Source organism: Globicephala melas, chromosome 8, assembly GCF_963455315.2.
Source record: "Globicephala melas chromosome 8, mGloMel1.2, whole genome shotgun sequence".
Classification (NCBI taxonomy): domain Eukaryota; kingdom Metazoa; phylum Chordata; class Mammalia; order Artiodactyla; family Delphinidae; genus Globicephala; species Globicephala melas.
In genome coordinates this window covers 55581971-55601340 of record NC_083321.1, presented here as the reverse complement: position 1 = coordinate 55601340, position 19370 = coordinate 55581971, and the positions used below count along the sequence as shown (strand labels likewise).

The 19370-nt window shown below is 47.6% G+C and overlaps 1 protein-coding gene across 13 annotated transcripts in view; it reads left to right on the top strand.

The window, feature by feature from the left end:
• TENM4 (teneurin transmembrane protein 4) overlaps nucleotides 1–19370 on the top strand; it is a 739976-nt gene that overhangs the window by 622516 nt on the left and 98090 nt on the right. For all 13 annotated transcript variants that reach the window (XR_009564930.1, XM_060303774.1, XM_060303773.1 and 10 more), the window contains 2 exons: nucleotides 5184–5330; nucleotides 16971–17187. Coding sequence is in view for 12 of the 13 variants with exons in the window: in XM_060303774.1 (XP_060159757.1) it covers nucleotides 5184–5330; nucleotides 16971–17187 (364 nt within the window). In the remaining variant the exon portion in view is untranslated. The remainder of the gene's footprint in view (nucleotides 1–5183; nucleotides 5331–16970; nucleotides 17188–19370) is intronic.

Below are 19370 nucleotides of genomic sequence, written 5' to 3'. Positions count from 1 at the left end.
GCCTTTGTTCTTTGCTTTCCACTTGCATTGGAAGACACTGAGGAAACAACAGTCAGTCAGCAAGTATGTTGAACTCCTCCTAAGTGCCAGGAAATGTGGATGCCACACAACGGAAGTTGTCCCAGCCTAGCAGAGAAGACACTAAAACAAATAATTCCAACAAAGTATGAAGACGATTGTGATAGAGAAAGTCCCACGGCCACTTAGCAAGAACAGCTCTCCCCAACTTAGGCAGGGCCTCATAGACCAAGACCGTGGGCCGTAACATAAGCATGGTATCCCGCTTTTAAAAGCAGGACGATGACTTGATGATATTTGTGATTTGGAAGGATCGATCTGGCCATATTGTGGAAAAGAGTTGAAAAGGAGCATTTGGGGGCAAAGAGACCAATTAGGAGACTGTTGCTATCATCTAGGAGGGAAAAAACAGTGACCTTGTCTAGGGAAGTGACGGTAGGGATGAAAAAGTACAAGAAAACCAGAAAGAGAAACAAACATAAATGGGACATTTGTTGTGTTAGGTGTGTTGCATAGCTGCTTTACCCCTTAAGTAAAAAATAAATACCTTCAAGGATTCTGAAAGTCTTCTAGCTTCAAGGGAGGCTTCTTCCTAGGCTTAAGCAGGAGGTTGAAGATAAAGCGGTCCCCTGTCATTTAAAGGGCATTGTTTCTTTTCAAAAGCTTATTAGCCCTTCTCTAAACCTTAAAATTACATTATTTTGGTTCTGACAAATGCCCGGTGTGAGTCGTTCCAGAGGGGGTTGTTAATGTCACTTGGGCTCTCTGAATTACTGATGAATTTCAGGGTTGTGGAATTAGTGAGCTTTAGCAATGGGTAAAGATGGGCATATTGCTTTAAGAAAGTCAGCAAGTCCCCCAGAGGAGGCTTCCTCATACTGGCTCATGGGGGTGTGTTGATCCCAGGTGCAAATTCCTGCTTGAGAGCAAACCTCATTCAAGCCACAGGTACTCCAGTTCTCTCTGAAACCCTGAAACTGGTAGGACAGTGCAGACCCTCGGGATAGAACCTGGTCCATTGGAAGAAACTGTGGAGAGAGTGCTGTGATTTCACGTGTAGAGCTTACCCTCCCCAAGAACACGGGCTCCTCCTGGCAGTTTAAGAGCAGCACGGAATGTGTTGCACCAGGCACTGTGTGCTAAGAGGCGCTTCCCACAGAGGGTTTTGTGTAATGGAATATTCTGCATTATTGTAAATGGTTGTGGGTAGGGGAGGGATAGTTCTGAGGAAAGCGTTCTGATACTCAGATAAGCAGGTTTCTTTATTATAAGACTTCCCAGAGCCTTTAGTGTATTAATATTCAGTGTGACTTTCTAGGATAAGAATATAGGATATATTGTTTTCCAGACTGACAGAAGTTTGTATTTGAGGACCTCGTAGAACTAGTAGTTCAAAGAATTCACTTTGAGAAGTATTGTTTGAGATTATAAGGTCCATTTTAAATTGCCCTGGAACAAAGGGTATCGATAAATAGAGTATAAAAATATTGAAGGCAGAGGCTATATCTCAGCTCTGTATACCCCAGAATTAACACATGCCTGGTGTCCAGTAGGTGTTAAGTAAAGTTTGTTGAAATTAAGAACAAAATCATCAAATTTGAAGTTGTTTTGACCTTCTCTATTGGGTGGCTGTACTGGAGGGACCTAACAGAGCATCTCATCCAAACCTTCATTTCACAGATGAGGAAATTGAGGCCAAAAGAGGAAAAATCACTTTCCCAAGATCCCACAACTTAGGCAGGCTGGACCTAGGTCTCCACCTCATTCATTGATTCATTTCAACAAATACATACCGAGTACTGGCTCCATGCAAGGCACTAGATTAGGTCCAAGGTTGCCTTTGTGGCAAGTATGGCAACTTTATGGCAAGTTTACATTCTAGTGGAGGGAGTAAGGCAGTAAACTATTGCAAAATTAATAATTTGAGTATGCTCGGGACAGTTGCTCTCAGGGGGAAAGAGTGCCAGGAAAGCATGAAACAGTGGGCCTGGTGTGACACTCGTGACCCTCAACCCATCTCGTTGCTTCCTGCTGAGCTGCATGTTGGCCCCATGACCACGTCATTGGGTTTGTCTCAGCTCCCTCTGGCAAGGTTTATATTTATGAGGACCACAGCTTTTGACCCAAACATTGACACAGTTTGGACTGGCAAAGGGTTATTTTCTGGTTTGTGAGTTTCTTAGTGAAGTTATACAATGTTAAAACAAAATAAACCCAATAATAATGATAGCAGTTGTCATTTGTTAAATGCCTACCAGTGTCACCCACTGTGCTAAATAATTGATATACATTATCCCATTAATCTTCTTAACAACTCTTTGAATTACATATTACCTCCATTTTACAGATGAGAAAACTGAGGCTTAGAGAGTTAAATAATTTGCCAGTCATCACACAGATAGTAAGTAAAATGGTGGTGCTGGGATTTAAACTGAGGTCTGTCTAGGTACAAAGTCCATACTGTATTATAACACATGGTTTTTATTAAAAATTTAGGATTAAAGGGAGTGAAATTGGCACTGCCCTAGGAAATAAGGATCTGGAAAATATAACCAAAAGTTACTTAGTTTGGAAATAATATATGTAGAACGTCTAGCACAGTGGCAAGCCATAGGAGACCTTCAGTATATGGCAACTGGCATTGTCATCACTGTCCTGAAGCATCTAAACCAGGGTTTGGCATCTACAGCACACAGACCAAATCTGGCTCATCACTTGTTTTTGTAAATAAAGTTTTATTGGAACACAGCCATGCCCATTCATTTATAAATTGTACGTAGCTCCTTTCAAGCTACAATGGCAGTGTTGGGTAATTGCAACAGAGACCATATGGCTCACAAGCCTAAAATATTTATTATCTGGACCTTTACCGGAAAAGCTTGCCGACTCTGATCTAGATAACTGCCTCAGTTTTCTATTTTGCCTTTCTATGACCCCTACCTGAGGTTAGGGATACAACTTATGATATTATAGTCCCTCTACTAAACTAGAGAGAAGGTCAAGGTGAGTAGAAGATTCAGATACTGTGTTCAAGCTGTATGTCAGGCTTTGTGCATCGTGCGTACATTATCTTATTTAATCCTCCCAACAACCCCATTTTATAAGTAGACTGAGGCTCAGAGAAATTAAATAAGGTGCCTGGGTGTCCTAAAGCCACTGTGTGACAGAGCCAGCCTTTGATGTGGCTCCCAAGCGTGTGCTCTTAGATAAGAGATGTTATTTGCATCTTACGAGAGGCTACATCTTGGAGCAAGAGAAAGCAGTCCACTACCATTCTTAACGATTGGACTCTTCTTCCTCCACAACGGATCTCAAATACATAGGAGGTTTAATTTAAAGTCTCAGCTGGATGGACAAAACTTTAAATGGGATTATTTGGAAAAAGAGGGAGTCTATTTGCTTAGATCAGGAGGGGTGGCTGATGGGAGCTACTGAGTCAGAATGCCTGGGCGGTCACCTGCACGTCACAGCACTGCTCCTGTGCTTTCCAACTGCTTTCTCGATCACTTTTGGGGTGGCCATGCTTCTGGCTTCCCACCTTTCCCAGCAGGCTTCTGCTGTGACCCCATTATCTACATTTGCTTCAAAACTTCCACAGGAATCCCTCCGAGGCTCAGAGTACACACTCCGTAAATGTTTCTTCCTTTGAATGGAACACAGTGGCCAGATTGATTGATTGGTATTGAACATCTCAAGTATAAATGAACATTTTACTTTGTAAGAACAGTCAACTATCAGAAGACCTTGAAACAGTACAGCTTTAGATTCTATTTGATCGGCCATTTAGTGAGTACCTACCTTGGCCTAGGTCTTATATCAGACAGCCACATCCACACTTGTCCCATTTAAGAATAATGGGTCCGTTTTCAGTTATTTCATGATAGAAAATTTAGTTTGCAGCTGTAGTTGCTGCTCTTAATAATAAAACAAGTTTTATAGGTGGCAGAGTGCTTTCACATCCATACCTTTCCCTGAGACTGAGCAAGGGCCAGAGAAGATATCCCAGGGAGGTAATATTTTGATAGCCCCTCTGAGAAAAGAATTGGCAGATTTGTTGAAAGGAGGACTTGAATGAAAACCAAGCAGCAACGCAGAAGCTGGAGTAAACTGTGTAACTTCACAGATTCTCAGGCCTAGATTTCTAAGCTACAGACTCAGAGAGAGAGGAGTTTGAAAAGGTGGTCAACAAAAACCTGAAAATCTACTTGAATAGTAACTCCCCACCTTATGATACAGTCAAAGCAGACCTGAGGCAGAGTCTAAATATTGCCTGACCCTCCTTGATTGAATCGCCCACAGCCCTCTCACGCAGGTGGCCACTCCTGTATTTGGTTCCCACCATATTTTGTACATCTCCCTCAGGGTACTTAGCAGTGAAATATTTTGCTTATACAAACCTGTCTCCTTTGATAGGCTACATGCTCCTCAAGAATAAGAACTAGGTCTTACTCATCTCTGTACCTCCAGTGCTAGCCCAGAGAAGGTGCTTAATAGATGACAGGGAGACAGATGTACAGATGAAGAAAATTAGGGAAGGGAAGCCTGCCCAAACCTGCAATGGCAATCACAGACAGCCCTACTTAGTCTCTCTCGTGGCAGTTGTCCGGGTTCCCTTTACTCGCTGTAGATAAGATGGGGAAAAAAAGACTCCAGGACCCTTCCTGAAAGCAAAGACAGTTGTTTAGGAGAAAATAGGACAAAATAAATGAGAAACCTAAGGTTCAGTACAATGAACCTAGTAACAAGGCCTGAGAAAAGTACGGCCTTTTAGAATGAGACCCAGAAGTGCTGAGGGGACAAGAGGAGTAAATAGATGATTCCCTTGTTCCACACAGCCACCAGAGACAGGAAAAACAGGCAAGAGTGAGCAAGGAGCCAGGATCAGCCTAAAAGCTCCAGTGATCAAATTTGGACAAGCCCACATCCACTGACTCCTGCTCTAGAATCCTGGCCACTGTGCATCCTTAGTGAGGCCTTCCACCCCTGAGTCTCAGTTGCCTTAGAGGTGAAGTGGCAGTTCTAATGAGAGACCTCCCCGGGAGCTGCGGGCACCGATGCGCTGACGAATGTGAAAGCCTTTTGTAAGTTGACAGGCAGAGTGTGCGTGTATGTGACCAGGTGGCTGTGGGTGATCACACCTTGATGCCGTGTGCTTTGCCTTGCAGAGGGTTGCCCTGGCTTGTGCAATGGCAACGGCAGATGTACCTTGGACCTGAATGGGTGGCACTGCGTCTGCCAGCTGGGCTGGAGAGGAGCTGGCTGCGACACGTCCATGGAAACTGCCTGTGGTGACAGCAAAGACAACGATGGAGGTAGGGCTCTGGCACCCAGGGGTGCTGTGCATCTCCAGGGCTGTGGGAGGCACAGAGTGGAGGGTGGGCGTTACTGAGATAACAGGCCACCAACACACCAGCTGTCCAGTCAAGGGGGCCTGCAGGGTAGGCATAAAACGGCACATGTCATCTAAGGAATGAGTGCGTATCACTGGTTGTTCCATTTGAATCCATTAAAATTGGCTGGTGCAAACAAAAGTAGTTACCCTCCTCTGAGAGCAAGTGCAGAGGAGAAGGCATATGGAAGAAGGAGTTTTCTAATAATTCATTAATGGAATGAGTTGCCTGGCAACATTACGAGATACCGCCATTGCAAGTGGACAGGAAGAGGCCACCCAATTCTGTACCACAGAAAGTGGCAGAAAGGATGCTTCTCCAGGGGAGGGAGGTTGAGTTACCTTTGTCAAGGTCCCTTCTCCCCTGATTCTGGTGGTAACCCTCAACGAGCATGCTGGGGGCCACCTTTGCCTCCACACCTTCTGTCCCTGTGGGTTTGTAGTGGAATTTGTCTTTGCTGTTGGGTTTTTTTCAAGTGCTCGGCGGTCAAAACCCTAAGGAAGGGAGGCCTAGTCTTGTGGAACTTTTATTAGCTGAGAGTGAAGAGTCCAGGGTTCTAATCCCAATTCTGTCTTTGGTGCTCTGTGTGTCCTTAAGCAAGCCACTCGATGTCGGTGGGCCTCACACTCCCTATTTATAAAGTGAGGCCTTTGGATCATAAGAGCCCTTCCAGTCTTTATATTAGTCCTAGAATTAGCCTTTGTCTTTCTGTTGTGTGGAACTTGTATAAATACAAACACAATGTGCTTTGCTTTTCCACTTGGAAGATGGGTTGATCCCTCCTGACTCTACCAATCTCAAGGGGTTACTAGGAGAAGAAAAAGATGGAGATATGAAAAAAAAAAAAAAAGATCAAAACAGTTCATCCTTCCTTTATAATGATGGCCTAACGGTTGGCCTAGTCCACATGTGTTTATGCAGCTCCCTCATATTTGTACCAAGGGACTTTCTGATATACTGCACAGAGTAGGAAGTCAACAGGCCAGACTCAGCATCCCAGCCTTTGGGAACCTTCTACTTAGTGTGATTCTACAGTCTCAAAGCACCAGAAGGATTAAAAGGCCGGGTGTGTGCTGTTGTGATTACCCTGGTTCATTTGCCTTGAGTTGGCTCCGGCAGCCTTGGGCTGTTTCAGGCCACTGGTCTTTCAGCTTTCAGTCCTCGGTCTGCTGCCTGAATCCAGGAGGTGGTCGGGCCTGATGCACCCAGTCCTGGGCCCCGTGGGGTAATTGTCGACAAGGAGCTCATGGGGTCGGGTCATGGTAGCCAGGCAGAGGCAGTGGGTCCCTGCTCTCGTCTTGAGAACTCACAGGGCTGAAATGTCCCTTCATCAGTCTGAGATTTGTGGAGCTCCATAAATATCCAGGGTTCCTGTATGGAGTCAGGCCCTAGACCAGGCACAGAGATGAGTAAGTCCGGTCCCCACACTCCAGGAGCTCAAATGAAGGAGGGAGACCAAAGTTAAGGGCTAATGGACAGTGATAAGGGCGCTTGCAGACTTCTGTATTGGCTGTTGTGAGAGTAGGAAAACATTCATCAAGAAGGTGAAGCTTGGGCAGACAGGTGTTTCTTGGAAAGGAAGGAGAAAACATCATGGGCAAAGCAGGGAAGGGCACCAAGTAGCCCTGTCTTCAGGCAAGATAAAGTACAATCGTACTGGCTCTTCATAGGGAAGAGGTGTCAGCCTAAATTATCTGCCTAACTCCCCCGCTTCACTTGGCCTATGTAGACGCAATTCCATGACTAGCAATGACATTCCTATCGTTAGAAAAGAAAGGGAGAGGAGCCGTAGCATGAAGTCATTCCCTTCTCAGGGATCCAGGGTCTTGGCCAAAGCTGTTGACTATCTGGGCAGCAAAAGAACTGAATGTCCCTGAGAAATGTGGGGCGAGGGTGCACTCCCCCATAACACGCATAGCAGAATAAGTTATAAAACAGCGTTCACTTACCCCCTCACGTGAAACACAATGCCAATGTACCCTCTGTTCACCGTCCTTCAGAGGCAGCCCTCCCAGTGCTGGGACTCCCCAGTGCTGACAGGGAGCGTGGGCACACAGGAGCCAAAAGCCCCACAGCTTTGGTGGGAGAAAGAGCTTCTCATCATAGGAAACAGGGCTGATCCCGACCCCAGGGGAACAGAGCCTTCTCCAGCCGCCGTGGAGATGAACCAGCGCGAACTGGAAAAGAACAATCAGAAAATCCCCAGGTGTAGGAGAATATACCTCTTCCGTTCAGGGAGCATGTTATGGGCTGGAATGAGCTTTTACATGGTTTTTACGAATGCCATACAATAGCGCTACTGCAACTTGAGTTCATTCACTCACTCAGCAAACATGAACTGAATGTCTCCTCTGCATTGGGCCCTATCCTGGGTCTTGGGGCTTCAGAGACAAATAAGACACAGTCCCTGCCTTTGTGAAGTGCGCAGCCTGGAGAGAGAAACAGCACCGGTTGCAATGTAGTGGGATAATTGCTGTGATAAAGGAGCATCCACCCATTCAGCTGATGTTATCAAATGCCTGGGTACCCTCCTGGGAACGGTGATGCAGCCCCTGTCCCATGGCGCTTCCAGTCCAGCCAGGAAGACATCCCGTGGATCATCATGGTGGGGAAGACAGCTAGCTGGGGAGACCAGACTGTTGAGGGAGCTTGGCCTTGGGTTCTCAACTGAAAAATGAGGGAATGTCTCACCTCAGGACCCTCTCAGTTTGGTAGGCTCTCTACCCACTGGGGGAGCCAAGAGGAAGGGGCAGAGGGTCCCCACTTTGCAGGTGACACGGATGAAACAACCGTAAGGGTTAGACTGTCCCCAAGTGCTGGAGGGGGCTAGACTACCCTCCCTGGCCCCTCTGGGTCTTGGCCAAACAGGGACAGTTTTAGTGGAGGGAGAAGTGTGGCAGGCTGTGCACGGCAGCACAGGGGTGAGCCAGAGTTAGCGCTTGGCTGTTTGCAGTTCAGTCAAGCACACGTTTGCTAGGCTCCTGCTGTCTACCGGGTACCACACTCCTTTCTAAGAGGATATTGAGACCGATGAACGTGACCCCGTCTGTCTCCCTCAGGAAGCTCACAGTTATTTGGAAGAAATTGTCATCCAAACAACCAAATCTAATGGAGATAGAATGAAACAGATGCCTTTATTTCAGCCATGATGTGGGACACAGCATAATCCCAGATAAATAAGTCAGAGTGGAGGGAAAAAAAATGTTAGTGTCTCGCTGAGAGGTGGTTTTTGGCTGATGTGACTCAGGGGCTTGGAGAAGGGATTAGCAGAGGTTAATGTGAGTAACAGGCCTGGAGGAGACAGAGAACACAGACTACAGCTCCCTCCTTTACTCCCCTGCACGTTACAGACCGGGAACCTGGGGCCCAGAGAGGGGATGTGACGTCATATACATGGAAGTCACACAGAAAGTCATTAACACAGCTGGACTAGGACCCCAGAGTCTTGGGCCATATTCTGTGTGGTCTTAGGGACCACCTCCTCCTGGTGCTTTATCCTCCTCCTAGACATGTAGTGCGAGTACTTACCTGAATTTAAATAGGCTACAGCAGTACCACAGAGCAGACCAGAGGATGACAATGGTAACTCGTATGTCATTTTACCGTTTGCAAAGCAGCTGTGTACCCATCCAGCAACACTGGGAGGTGTATGGTATTCTCATCCCCTTCTTATGATGCGGAAGCTGGGACTTAATAAGGGGAAGTATTTTGCCCAGGTCACACAGCGGGCGAGTGACAGAAACTGCATAGTCTGTGAGGTCTGGCCACATGAGAGCTTTTCAGCGTGCCCAGACTTCGGACTCACGGCTCTATCGTAACCCTGACCGCGGCTCTTCAAGTTATCTGAGAACTTCTGGTTTCTCTTCTTTCCCAATTTGCTAGGCTGAAAGCAATCCTTTACAAATTAAACTGGAATTTCAAGCTTCGTTAAGCATGTTGTTGCAGTGTTTTTAAACTGAGATCAAAAAAAAAAAAGTTACACAATATGCCTGTGTTGGGTTTAGCATCATTGGTTTGTTTCTGTTTTCACTTGTGGTCATTGTCTACATTTTTAAAGCGGGGAATAGATCCTGGATATGGCTTAGTTACTCCCAGTCTCCTAATCCTCTGTCAGGGCTGCCCAGTCAACCTAGCCTGCCTCCAGATTCACCCCGAGCCCTGGTTGCTGAGGGGGAGCCGCCAGGCAGCAGAGGCCCGGCCTCAACACAAAATGCGAATTCCTCTGTGTGGCCCATTTGACGAAGAAGGTGTTCCCTTTGCATGTAGTGCCCATTAGGAAGCCCTCTGTGAAGTGCTGTCACGTGCACCTTCTCATGCGTTGCACACTGACACACTGATGGGGGCATTCATGCCCATTTCAGAGATGGAGCAACTGTGGCCCGAAGATGCTGTGTGACTGTAAAATGAGAATAGTAAGGCCTACCTTGCAGGGCTGCTATGAGGATTACAGATGATGTATCTAAAGCCCCTGAGAAGCAACATACCGCAGTGATTAGAAGTACAGGATCTGTACCGAGATTGTCTGGATTCAAATCCTTGCTCCCCCGTTTGCTGGCTGCATGACCTTCAGCGAGTTATTCAATTTCTCTTAAGCCTCAGTTCATCACCTGCAAATGTCAGTTCTCTTTCTCCCGCTCCTTTCCACCTGTAATCACAGGAACATGATGTTTATTATAAAATAAATATATATTCATATACAAATGATTATTTTTAAAACTTGGAATTATGTTCTCTATATAATTTTATCCTCTACTTTTTGTACTTATGATTATACTGTTTCTCCATATAATGTATTTTGACCTTTTTCATGTCTTAGTTAAATTTTGTATTCCAAGCTATTGCACGCTTATTGCTAGAAGGAAAAAAATTCAAATGTACATAAAGGAAGACAACAGCCATCGTTTAGAGAGCATCTCTAAGGGGCAGGCCCTGCACTGGACACTCTGTGTCCATAAACTCCAGCCCCTCACAGCACACTTGCAGGGCAGATGTTTACAGGCAGGGAAACCGAGGCTCACTGAGCTGACGTGATTTTCCCAAAGTCATCCAGTGGATCAGTGGGAAAGCTAGGATGAGGATGGAACCTGTGTTTAAAAGGAAGAAGCCAAGAGAAAAAGCCCCCTGGAATTTAAGCAACCAGACCCCTTTTGATAAAGGATCTTTAAGCAGCTTCAAGGTGTGTTAATCTCTTTAGGCACTGTTGGTCCCATTAAAAAAAACAATCATGGATTGCAATTCAGATAACTGATAGATGCAACCTGGAAGGAGAAATTTCAGTAAAACCAAGAACAGAGCTCTCTGTCCTCCCTTCTCCTCCCCATCTCCCATTGTTGGCATGGAGAGTTCACATAAAGCCAAAGAATTTGGCCGCACTTCAGACTGTCTCTAAACCACATTTCTTGTGATAAGAGACAAGAGCGAAATTGACCTTTAAATATCCTGGGTTCCGAGGAGGAGATAAAGATTTTGCAAGCCTTTTCAAAGAAGGCACAGAATTTATTCTAGCAAATGACAAAAACTTCTCCCAGATGTGTACAGACAGGGAGGCACATTCCACCCACCACCCCCTGGGGCCTCCCCAGATGCTGTGCTCACAGCCGGCTGCAAAACACTTCTGTGGCCAGACCGCAGGCAACTGTGAGATGAGGCCAGCTGATGGGCTGTCGAGCCCACGGAGGAGTTAGCCTGCCGAGAGCTGGATGGGCTTGTTAGATACTGTCCATGGGACCATCAGGTTAAGGAACCATGCAAACAACTCTGATGCAAAGAGTTTGCTAGTCCGCAAATTTCCCAAACCTGCCCCCAGCTCTGCTCTCCTATTGGCTTATTCTTGTCCTCCTTCTAGTCTCAGTTTAAACATTCCATCTTCCAGGAAATATTCCAGCCCTCAGCCCACGTTGGGTTCCCACCTTTGGACTTCCACAGCCCCCTCTGCTTCCTTCTTTCCCAGCACACGGCCATCTCTATCTGACCCACCACACCAAATCCTCTGGAGACATGACTATTTTCTTCTTTCTATCCAGTGCCTAGCGCAGGGCCTGCCAGCCATGTGACGGACACTGAAGGAACAGAGCAGACCTGTCCCCTGTGCCTCCTTTCTAAGGAGAGGAACGAGCTCTTCCCGTGGTGGCGGTGGGGTTTCATCATGCCTCACAGCCCTCGATGAGCCCCATCCAACTGATGGAGCTGTTTGATTTGGGATCCTCACGTAATTCATTCATTTTTTCATTCATTCAGCAGATATGCTCACTGTGCACAAGGCAATGTGCTATGCATTTAGGATAAGAAATAAGCCATTTTCTGCCTTCTGTGGATGGGGGACAGGGCTGGGGGATCCAGGATGTCCAAAGCACTAATAGGGAAAGAGATGTAGACTGTGGACTAGTGCCTGGTTTGGAAGAAAGAGAAGAGACCAGAGTCCCAACTCTGCTACTTCACTAGCAGTATGACGTTGGGTAAATCACCTAACCTGACCCCAGTGTCTTCTTTTGTAAAGATGAGAAGGCCAGCTGAGTCACCACCTACAATAGAACTCTCGTGCCCGCCTGTCACTTCCTGTGAAAGTTCCAGCAGGCCAGCCACCAGGGGAGATGGTCACCCAAAGTCCCACCACTCCCTGGCATCTGTTAAGGTCACAACACGAATAGGAAGCCACCACTAGTCAGCACCGCAATTGATGGCAGAGGACTTCATTCATTCCTGTGCCATAGCGACCGTCTGCAGAGGGTGAAGGACTCCAAGACTTCTTTCGTTGAATTACGGATCTACTCTTCACGACCCAGGAAACTTTCAGCAATCCTGAGAGGTTGCCAGAGCTTATTATCCTGGTTTGACGTGAATACATTGCATCTCAGACATAGGAAGGGATGTGCCCAAGGTCTCACGGCTAGAGAGTGACAGACTCAGGGATGGAACCCTGCCTTCAGGCTTCTAGCCTGGCTTTTTTTTTCTCCACTTGCCCCTCTCCAAGGTCAGTTGACACCCACCAGCAGGGTGGGTGCTGAGGAGGGAGGCAACAGGAAACGGTGTGGCCCTCATTCTCAAGTTGGTAGCGTAGGACGTATGTGGAAATGTTAGCAGAAGCCAGCGCTCCACGCACCGTGCGGCATCTCGGCACCGGAGGGCTTCATGTTCAAGGGTCACAAGCACAAGAACTGCTCTGCAGTATTCATTTAGTGCCCCGGAGACCTGTCCCCTTTTTTCTTTTTTTTTTCTCTTCTTCTTCCCTTCCTTCCTTTTTCTTCTTCTTTCTTTTTAATCTCTGTTCTGCCTTTTTTCTGGCTGTTTCGTTCTCCCACCCCCCTACGGCACCAGAGGCCACTGCCTGCCGGGCGTGGCATTGCTGCCCCTCCTACCCTCCGGGAGCCTGACACTTTCATCTGCCCCTCTTCACTTTCACCATGTAAGGAGAGAGAGGAGGCCTTCAGAAGTTCAAGGAGAAAGGAAATCTCGGGGTGGGGGGGAGGGGAATGTAATTTCCCAAAAGCTTGAGTTTAGGGTGTAGGAGGATTTTATTGAAATTTCGAAGGAAATAAAGGAAAAATCCTCCCTATTTTCCTGACGGGTTTTTGGGTTTTGTTTTTGCTCCTGTGATAACAAGGGTCTCCCAATGGGAACAGTAAATACAGGAAACATGAACATTTTGTAAGTCAACCAGTGTGTGTGTAATATACAATTAAGTGAGATAAGAAGTGCTTGGAAAATCTAAATGTCTCCAAACTAGCCAGACCCAGAGAATCTCGAAAACCATATATTGATGTATTTCTAATCTAATTTCTCATCTACCCCCAAATTTACTTTTCTGTCCTCAGAACATACTTTTTCCTCTTACTACAACTTTTCTAAAACTTGTCATCTATGCCTAAGAAACTGAAACCGTGGAAGGGTCTCTGTTACCGTAGAGCAGCCATATGCCCTGCTGCAGGCTGCCCTAATGCTGCATTTGAAAATAACAGAGAGGGGTTTGCACAGAAGCTGGTCTCATAAACTGAGACTTTGATAAGAATTTTGTGGGCCCTACTCATTTTTAAAATATGTATCTCATTTAAATATGATGGTTTCTATTAGTGGAGGTTTAGCCCACATTTACGACTCAGCAGATATTTGCCAAATGAATGATAGGGGAGCGTCAACATAGGGAGGTGTAGACGGGCAGCAGCTCTTCTCCAAGAGCTCATTGTGTGGGGAGCGAGACAGAGAAAATTCGAATTACAATACGGGGACATGAGTGCAGTGGTGGAGGTCACCCAGGCCACTGAAAGACCACAGAAGGGTAGCATTTCAGCAACACTCGTATATTCACGTTTCCCACTCAAGAAATCATTCCTAAAAGTCTCTTCAGGATCAGAGAACCTTTTTTGTTTTTTTTTTTTTTTTTTGCGGTATGCGGGCCTCTCACCGCTCCCGCCGCGGAGCACAGGCTCCAGACGCGCAGGCGGAGCGGCATGTGGGATCTTCCCAAACCGGGGCACGAACCCATGACCTCTGCATCGGCAGGCGGACTCTCAACCACTGCGCCACCAGGGAAGCCCCAGAGAACCTTTTATTTTTCAGAAAGAACTGAGTTCAAATTCTGAGTCACCTTCGTCACTGACTGTGTGACCTTGACCAAGTTACTTTACCACTTGGAACCTCTGGTTCATTCTCTCTGAAGCGGGAGTGATGGTGGCGACAGTGGCTGCTTCGTAGGGTTGGGAAGATTCAATGACACATTCCTTGAAAACATTCCTTGTAAAGCGTTTAGCACAATGCCTAGCACTCAGTAGGTGGCAGCCGTGATTATCACCATCATCATTTAATACAAAAATTAATAATACTAGCAATCATTCCTGTCTATCCTTCCAACCAGGACCAGAGAACAGGAAGCAGTTCTTCCAAGGTGCCACAGAGCCGAGTGTTTATAAAGAGGTAAAAGACTGGTTTCCAGGGACCGCTTCGGTGGTAAACAAGAGCAGGCAAGAGCTAATAAAATTTCAAATTAGCCATGACTTTTCACAGCCCTTCAATTGTGCTCGCTGATTTAATGGTCAGCGTCCCTGCTCGCCGCCGGGATTGAATAATGGAGCATTTCTGCAGAGTTATGGATGCAGCAGCTGAATCTGTCATGCTAACATCAATAGCAGAATGCAAATAACCCTCAGCTTGGGCTGTAATTATGTGCTTAAGCAATGTCTGACAGGGGCAGCCCGAGAATGTGTGATGGAGCCCGCCGACTGCAGGAGAAAACAGGTGCTTGGCGAGGCAGTTAGCTGGTATATCTGGAAGCTGGGACAGGAGCCACAAGGTAGGACCCAGGACAGAGCTGGAGTGGAGCTCTAATCCCTTTCCTCCACATCTCAGGATGCAGCCCTACACTTTGGTGAGCCGTGTTCTAGGGTCAGGGTCGGGAAGGGAACTACCTTTATTAAGTACTTACTACGTGTCAGGTTCTCTGCTAGATTGGGGGACACACACACTGTTTTTCACTTATGTAAAAAAATACTTAAGTAACAGTCTTAGAATCCACTTGTGGAACTTCCCTGGCAGTCCAGTGGTTAAGACTTCACGCTTCCACTGCAGGGGGCGCAGTTTCGATCCCTGGTTGGGAAACTGAGATCACACATGCCCCGCAGTGTGGCCAAAAAAAAAAAAAAAAGAGAATCCACTTGTAAGAGATGTGGGAAACTGAGGCCAGAGAGTTTAAGTAACCTGCCCAAGGTCACACAGTAGTAAGTTTCAGAGCCAGGATTTCGCCTCAGACAGTCCTGCTCTGGAGCCCATACTCTTTACCACTGTGCTGCCCTCAAGGAGGGCATAGCGTAAAAGGTCTTGGATACCATGCAGAAGTTGGGAGAGAAAGACAAGGGATTTGGGGCCCTAATTTATTAGAAAAAAACTGGGCTTCGGGGAGGTCGGGTAGCTTGCCTGAGGCCACAACATCCCAAGGCCAGAAAGGAGGCTTAGGAGTGCTGCCTGTGTGGGTAGGGCACCCGGTCTAACCAATGCATATGCAGTATTCCGGTGGGCAGCATCTGCGTTGTAAACCCACGGAGACAGAAGTGAGGGAGTATGTCCGTGTTGAGGAGATGGGGCCTCAGAGCGATGAAGCACAGGAACTCACCCAGAGTCATTCTTAGGCGCAGTTCTGGGGCTTGAGCTACAATCTCTGAGCCTCACCACCCTCCCACCGTACCACACTGTTTAATTGAATTGAATGAAGATAATGGTCTTCTGCCTTTTATGGACTGTCCTTTGGTTTCGTCCCCTTGATTCATTTGTCAATTCATTCATTCAATTTTCTTTCATTTATTTATGTAACAGTCATGTTTTAAACACCTGTAGTAAGTGCTGGGGATACAACAGAGATGACCAGAGCAGGATCCATGCCCCCAGGGTGGTGAGGACGTTTGCCCAAAGTCACACAGCTGGTAAGCAGGAGAGGCAGAATTCCAGCCTACAGAGGAACACGTGTGCTTCGACTGTTCTCTCCCTACAGAGCACACAGACTGGCGTTTTTCCCTGTCCCCCGCTTTGGGCAGTATCCTCTAATCCCTGGGTTTGTCATCTATTTTAAGCTATTCTATGGGGTGCCTGTAAAAGTGCTTTGGGATAATGAGACCAAAAAGTTGTGGCCTGGTGGAATTTCTTTTTTGCACTTTGGGAAGCTGGGAGCTGTAATGTAATTTTCAGCCCTAAAGAAATCCACCCATGTGGTAGAGAGAATTCTCTGCTAATGGCAGCTTGGCGGGTGATCTGAAACCATCCCCTCTCACCCAGAAGGCAGAGCTGGGTGTCCACACATGTGCATCGAGGCCGGGAGAGATGCTGGGCGTTTCACCGCCTCCACCAGCACTGCCTCTCGCTCACGCCCGAAGCCCGTCAGTCGCCAGGTCTCACCTCTTGAGAGTCTCTCCAAACCGTCCTCTTCTCTCAGTCTCCACTGTCACTGCTCTAGTCTCAGGAACCATTGTTTTCCTCCTGTGTAATCTCAGCAACACTGCCTCCATGCAGCCCCCAGCTTCTGCCTTGGGCCCCCTTCATTCCCCTCGCCACGATACAGGGGACGCTCTTTCAGCAATGCAGTGACTTTCAGATAAAATCACCTCTTGCTTAACACCTTTCAGTAGCTCCCATTGTCCAGAGGGTGAAATGCGAACTCCCTAACCTGGTCCAGGAGGCCCAGCTGTTTGCTCCTGCCAACCTCACAGCCTGATTTTTTGCTGTTCCCCTCACCTTCTGAGCCCAGCATTTGAATTTAGCAACTCAAATGTTCAGTGTGTCGTTCTCTCACCTCTGGGCCTTCATATATATAATTCCTCCTCCCTCTCTGAAAAAAAACAAAAAACAGAAAAACACGTCTCGCTGCCCACTGACTTGTCTGTCTCTCCTGCTAGGCTAGTAGGCGGCCCCCCGATCTCACACCTGGATCTACTTGGTGCCCAGCGAAGCCCTTGGCTTCTGTCAGACACTTAATAAAGTCTTCCAATGAATGGAAAATAGAGAAGTGAATGAAGGAAGGCTCTGTGGACAAACGATGCTGATTGAACACAGCCATATAAACGTCACGCTCTGTCACCCCTGCAGATGGCTTGGTGGACTGCATGGACCCCGACTGCTGCCTCCAGCCCCTCTGTCACGGCAGCCCGCTGTGCCTGGGCTCCCCCGACCCTCTGGACATCATCCAGGAGACACAGGCCCCTGTGTCCCAGCAGAACCTGCGCTCCTTCTACGACCGGATCAAGTTCCTCGTGGGCAGGGACAGCACACACATCATCCCCGGGGAGAACCCCTTTGATGGAGGGTGAGTCCAGCTCTGGCCGTGGTTCTCTGAAGGGGGCGTGGCTCACCTCCAGGGCCACGTGTGGGTGGATGGGAGTGGGAGGGGGCCAGGAGGGTGGGCGTTGAAGGCTCCTGATGGAGTGGCAGGGGAGGCAGGGAAGCAGCCTCAGGTACCCATGTTTAGAAAACTGCTATCCAGGGCGTTTGGAATTTTTACGAGTGAAGTTTTTTTGTCCTCATTGGGTGATAGATGGAGAGAGTGGGAAATCAAAGGTCCAAGGGGAATCTTGGATCAATACCCACTCTGCAGTCAGCGCTTACTGATTCTGTGGTCTCCAGATGGGCTGAAAGCTTTGACACTATCATCCCTCAGAGCTGATGTCCGGGAGATTTTGTTAGGCTGGGGTGGGGTGCATCTGCTGGCACTCCAGGCCATACGCCCATGCGTTCTCTCACAAGCGTTCAGTGGTGTCGTCTATTGGACAGGTTTTTACTGAGGTCTACTCTGTGCCAGGTCCTGTGCTGGAAGCACAGAGATGAGTGGAGCACAGTCCCTGCCCATTGGTCACTCACAGCCCACTAAGGGGACAAAAAATTGTTCCATTGTGATAGACCAGAAATATGCCCCCAGGGTACTCTGGAAGCATAGAGAAGGTGCTCCTGGGTGGGGGAAGGCCGAGACTTAAGAACTGAGTCTTAAAGATGAGAAATAGCTCAGCAAGGGAGAGAGAGTGTGCCAGGGTGGGGAAACTGCTTGTGCAAAGACCCAGGGGCATAAAAGTGTACAGGAGCCAGCAAAAGGCAGCTGTCTGTTCTCTGCTCCCCAGATCAGGGTCTGTGAACTTGGGAAACGTATCCAAGAAGGAGGGATTTATGATAACTTATTTTGAATGTCTTCCAATGTAGTGATACCTCATGCACACAGAGCTTTCTTTAAAAGTCAGCCCAGTTCAGTTCAGCACAGACTGTGTGCCTTCTATGTTCATGACTTCTCTGCCAAGAGAGTTCCTGCCCTGAGGGGACGATGTGGTAGGGATGAGGGAAGGGAAGAATGAATGACATCCCCAGTTCTATTTAAAGAGGGAAATCAGCAGGGATTCATCCTCTGCTGGGTCTGAGGGATGCTGGAGAGAGGAGTCTCTCACTCAGATGCTTGGCGAGGGCAAGGAACGGACTCACCTCAGTAGAACACCCAAGAATAAATGTCTGTTTGTAGTTCAGAAGCAAACCTGAAGCTCACACAGAGGTTAGGGCTGGGGTTTTTGATATGTGAGCCATCAACAAACAAGCAGTAGATGAAACCATGAGCACACAGAAGTTGGATCCAGGAAAATGTGTAAGGGGGCCGAGTGGGGACCTAAGAAGGACTCCTGGGGAGTCTCCCTAGAAGGCAGTATTATGATCCCCAGAGAGTAACTGGGAATCCAAGGAGAAGGCTCGCTCCTGGGACATGATGGAGCTGGGACTCCAGGGCCCATGCTTTCCACTGCCCCAGCCCTTCCTCACAAGGAGCAATGACAAGAGGGGAAAAGTGAAGTCGGGGGAGTTCTCTGAGCCCAGCAAGAGTGTGTCAAAGCGTTTGAACTTTAACGTTTTTAGGGATGAAGGTACTTTATAGTCCCTTCAGCTTACCCCGAGAATACTGAGGACCTCAGAGGTTACATGATCTTCCCCAATTCACAGGCTAGTCAAGTGGCAGAGCCAGGAGCAGAAACAGAGTGAGGAAAAACCTATTCGTTTATCTTGGCCAGAAATACCGCTTTCGTCTCTGGGTAGGGAGCTTCTGCTCTTTCCTTCAGTTGTGTGATTTTATGTGTATGCTTGTGGGCCTTCCCATGGTTTGAGTTCTTTTAGTCAACTGGAGATAGAAATATTACTCCGACCAAGGGGACTATTACTTGCTCACCCTTTCTTCACTGGACCTGTTAGGGAATCTGATTAGGGCTATGGCTGGTTGGCTGCCAGTGGCTGTTCTGTTTTGGGGTGCCCTTACCATGCCATCCTAATAAGTACCAACAGGGACCGTGATCCCTGAGTGTCCTCAGGTCACTCACCAAGCCTGCTGCTTATGTGCCAGGAATCACGCGGCCCCCGCCCAAGGATTTCAGTATCCTTTCTCCCAGTCTGACATGCCTTAAGGAGCCTGTCAAGTGGGGAACTTGAGAAACCTGTACTGGGAGAAATGGACCGCTCAGCAGAGAGAAA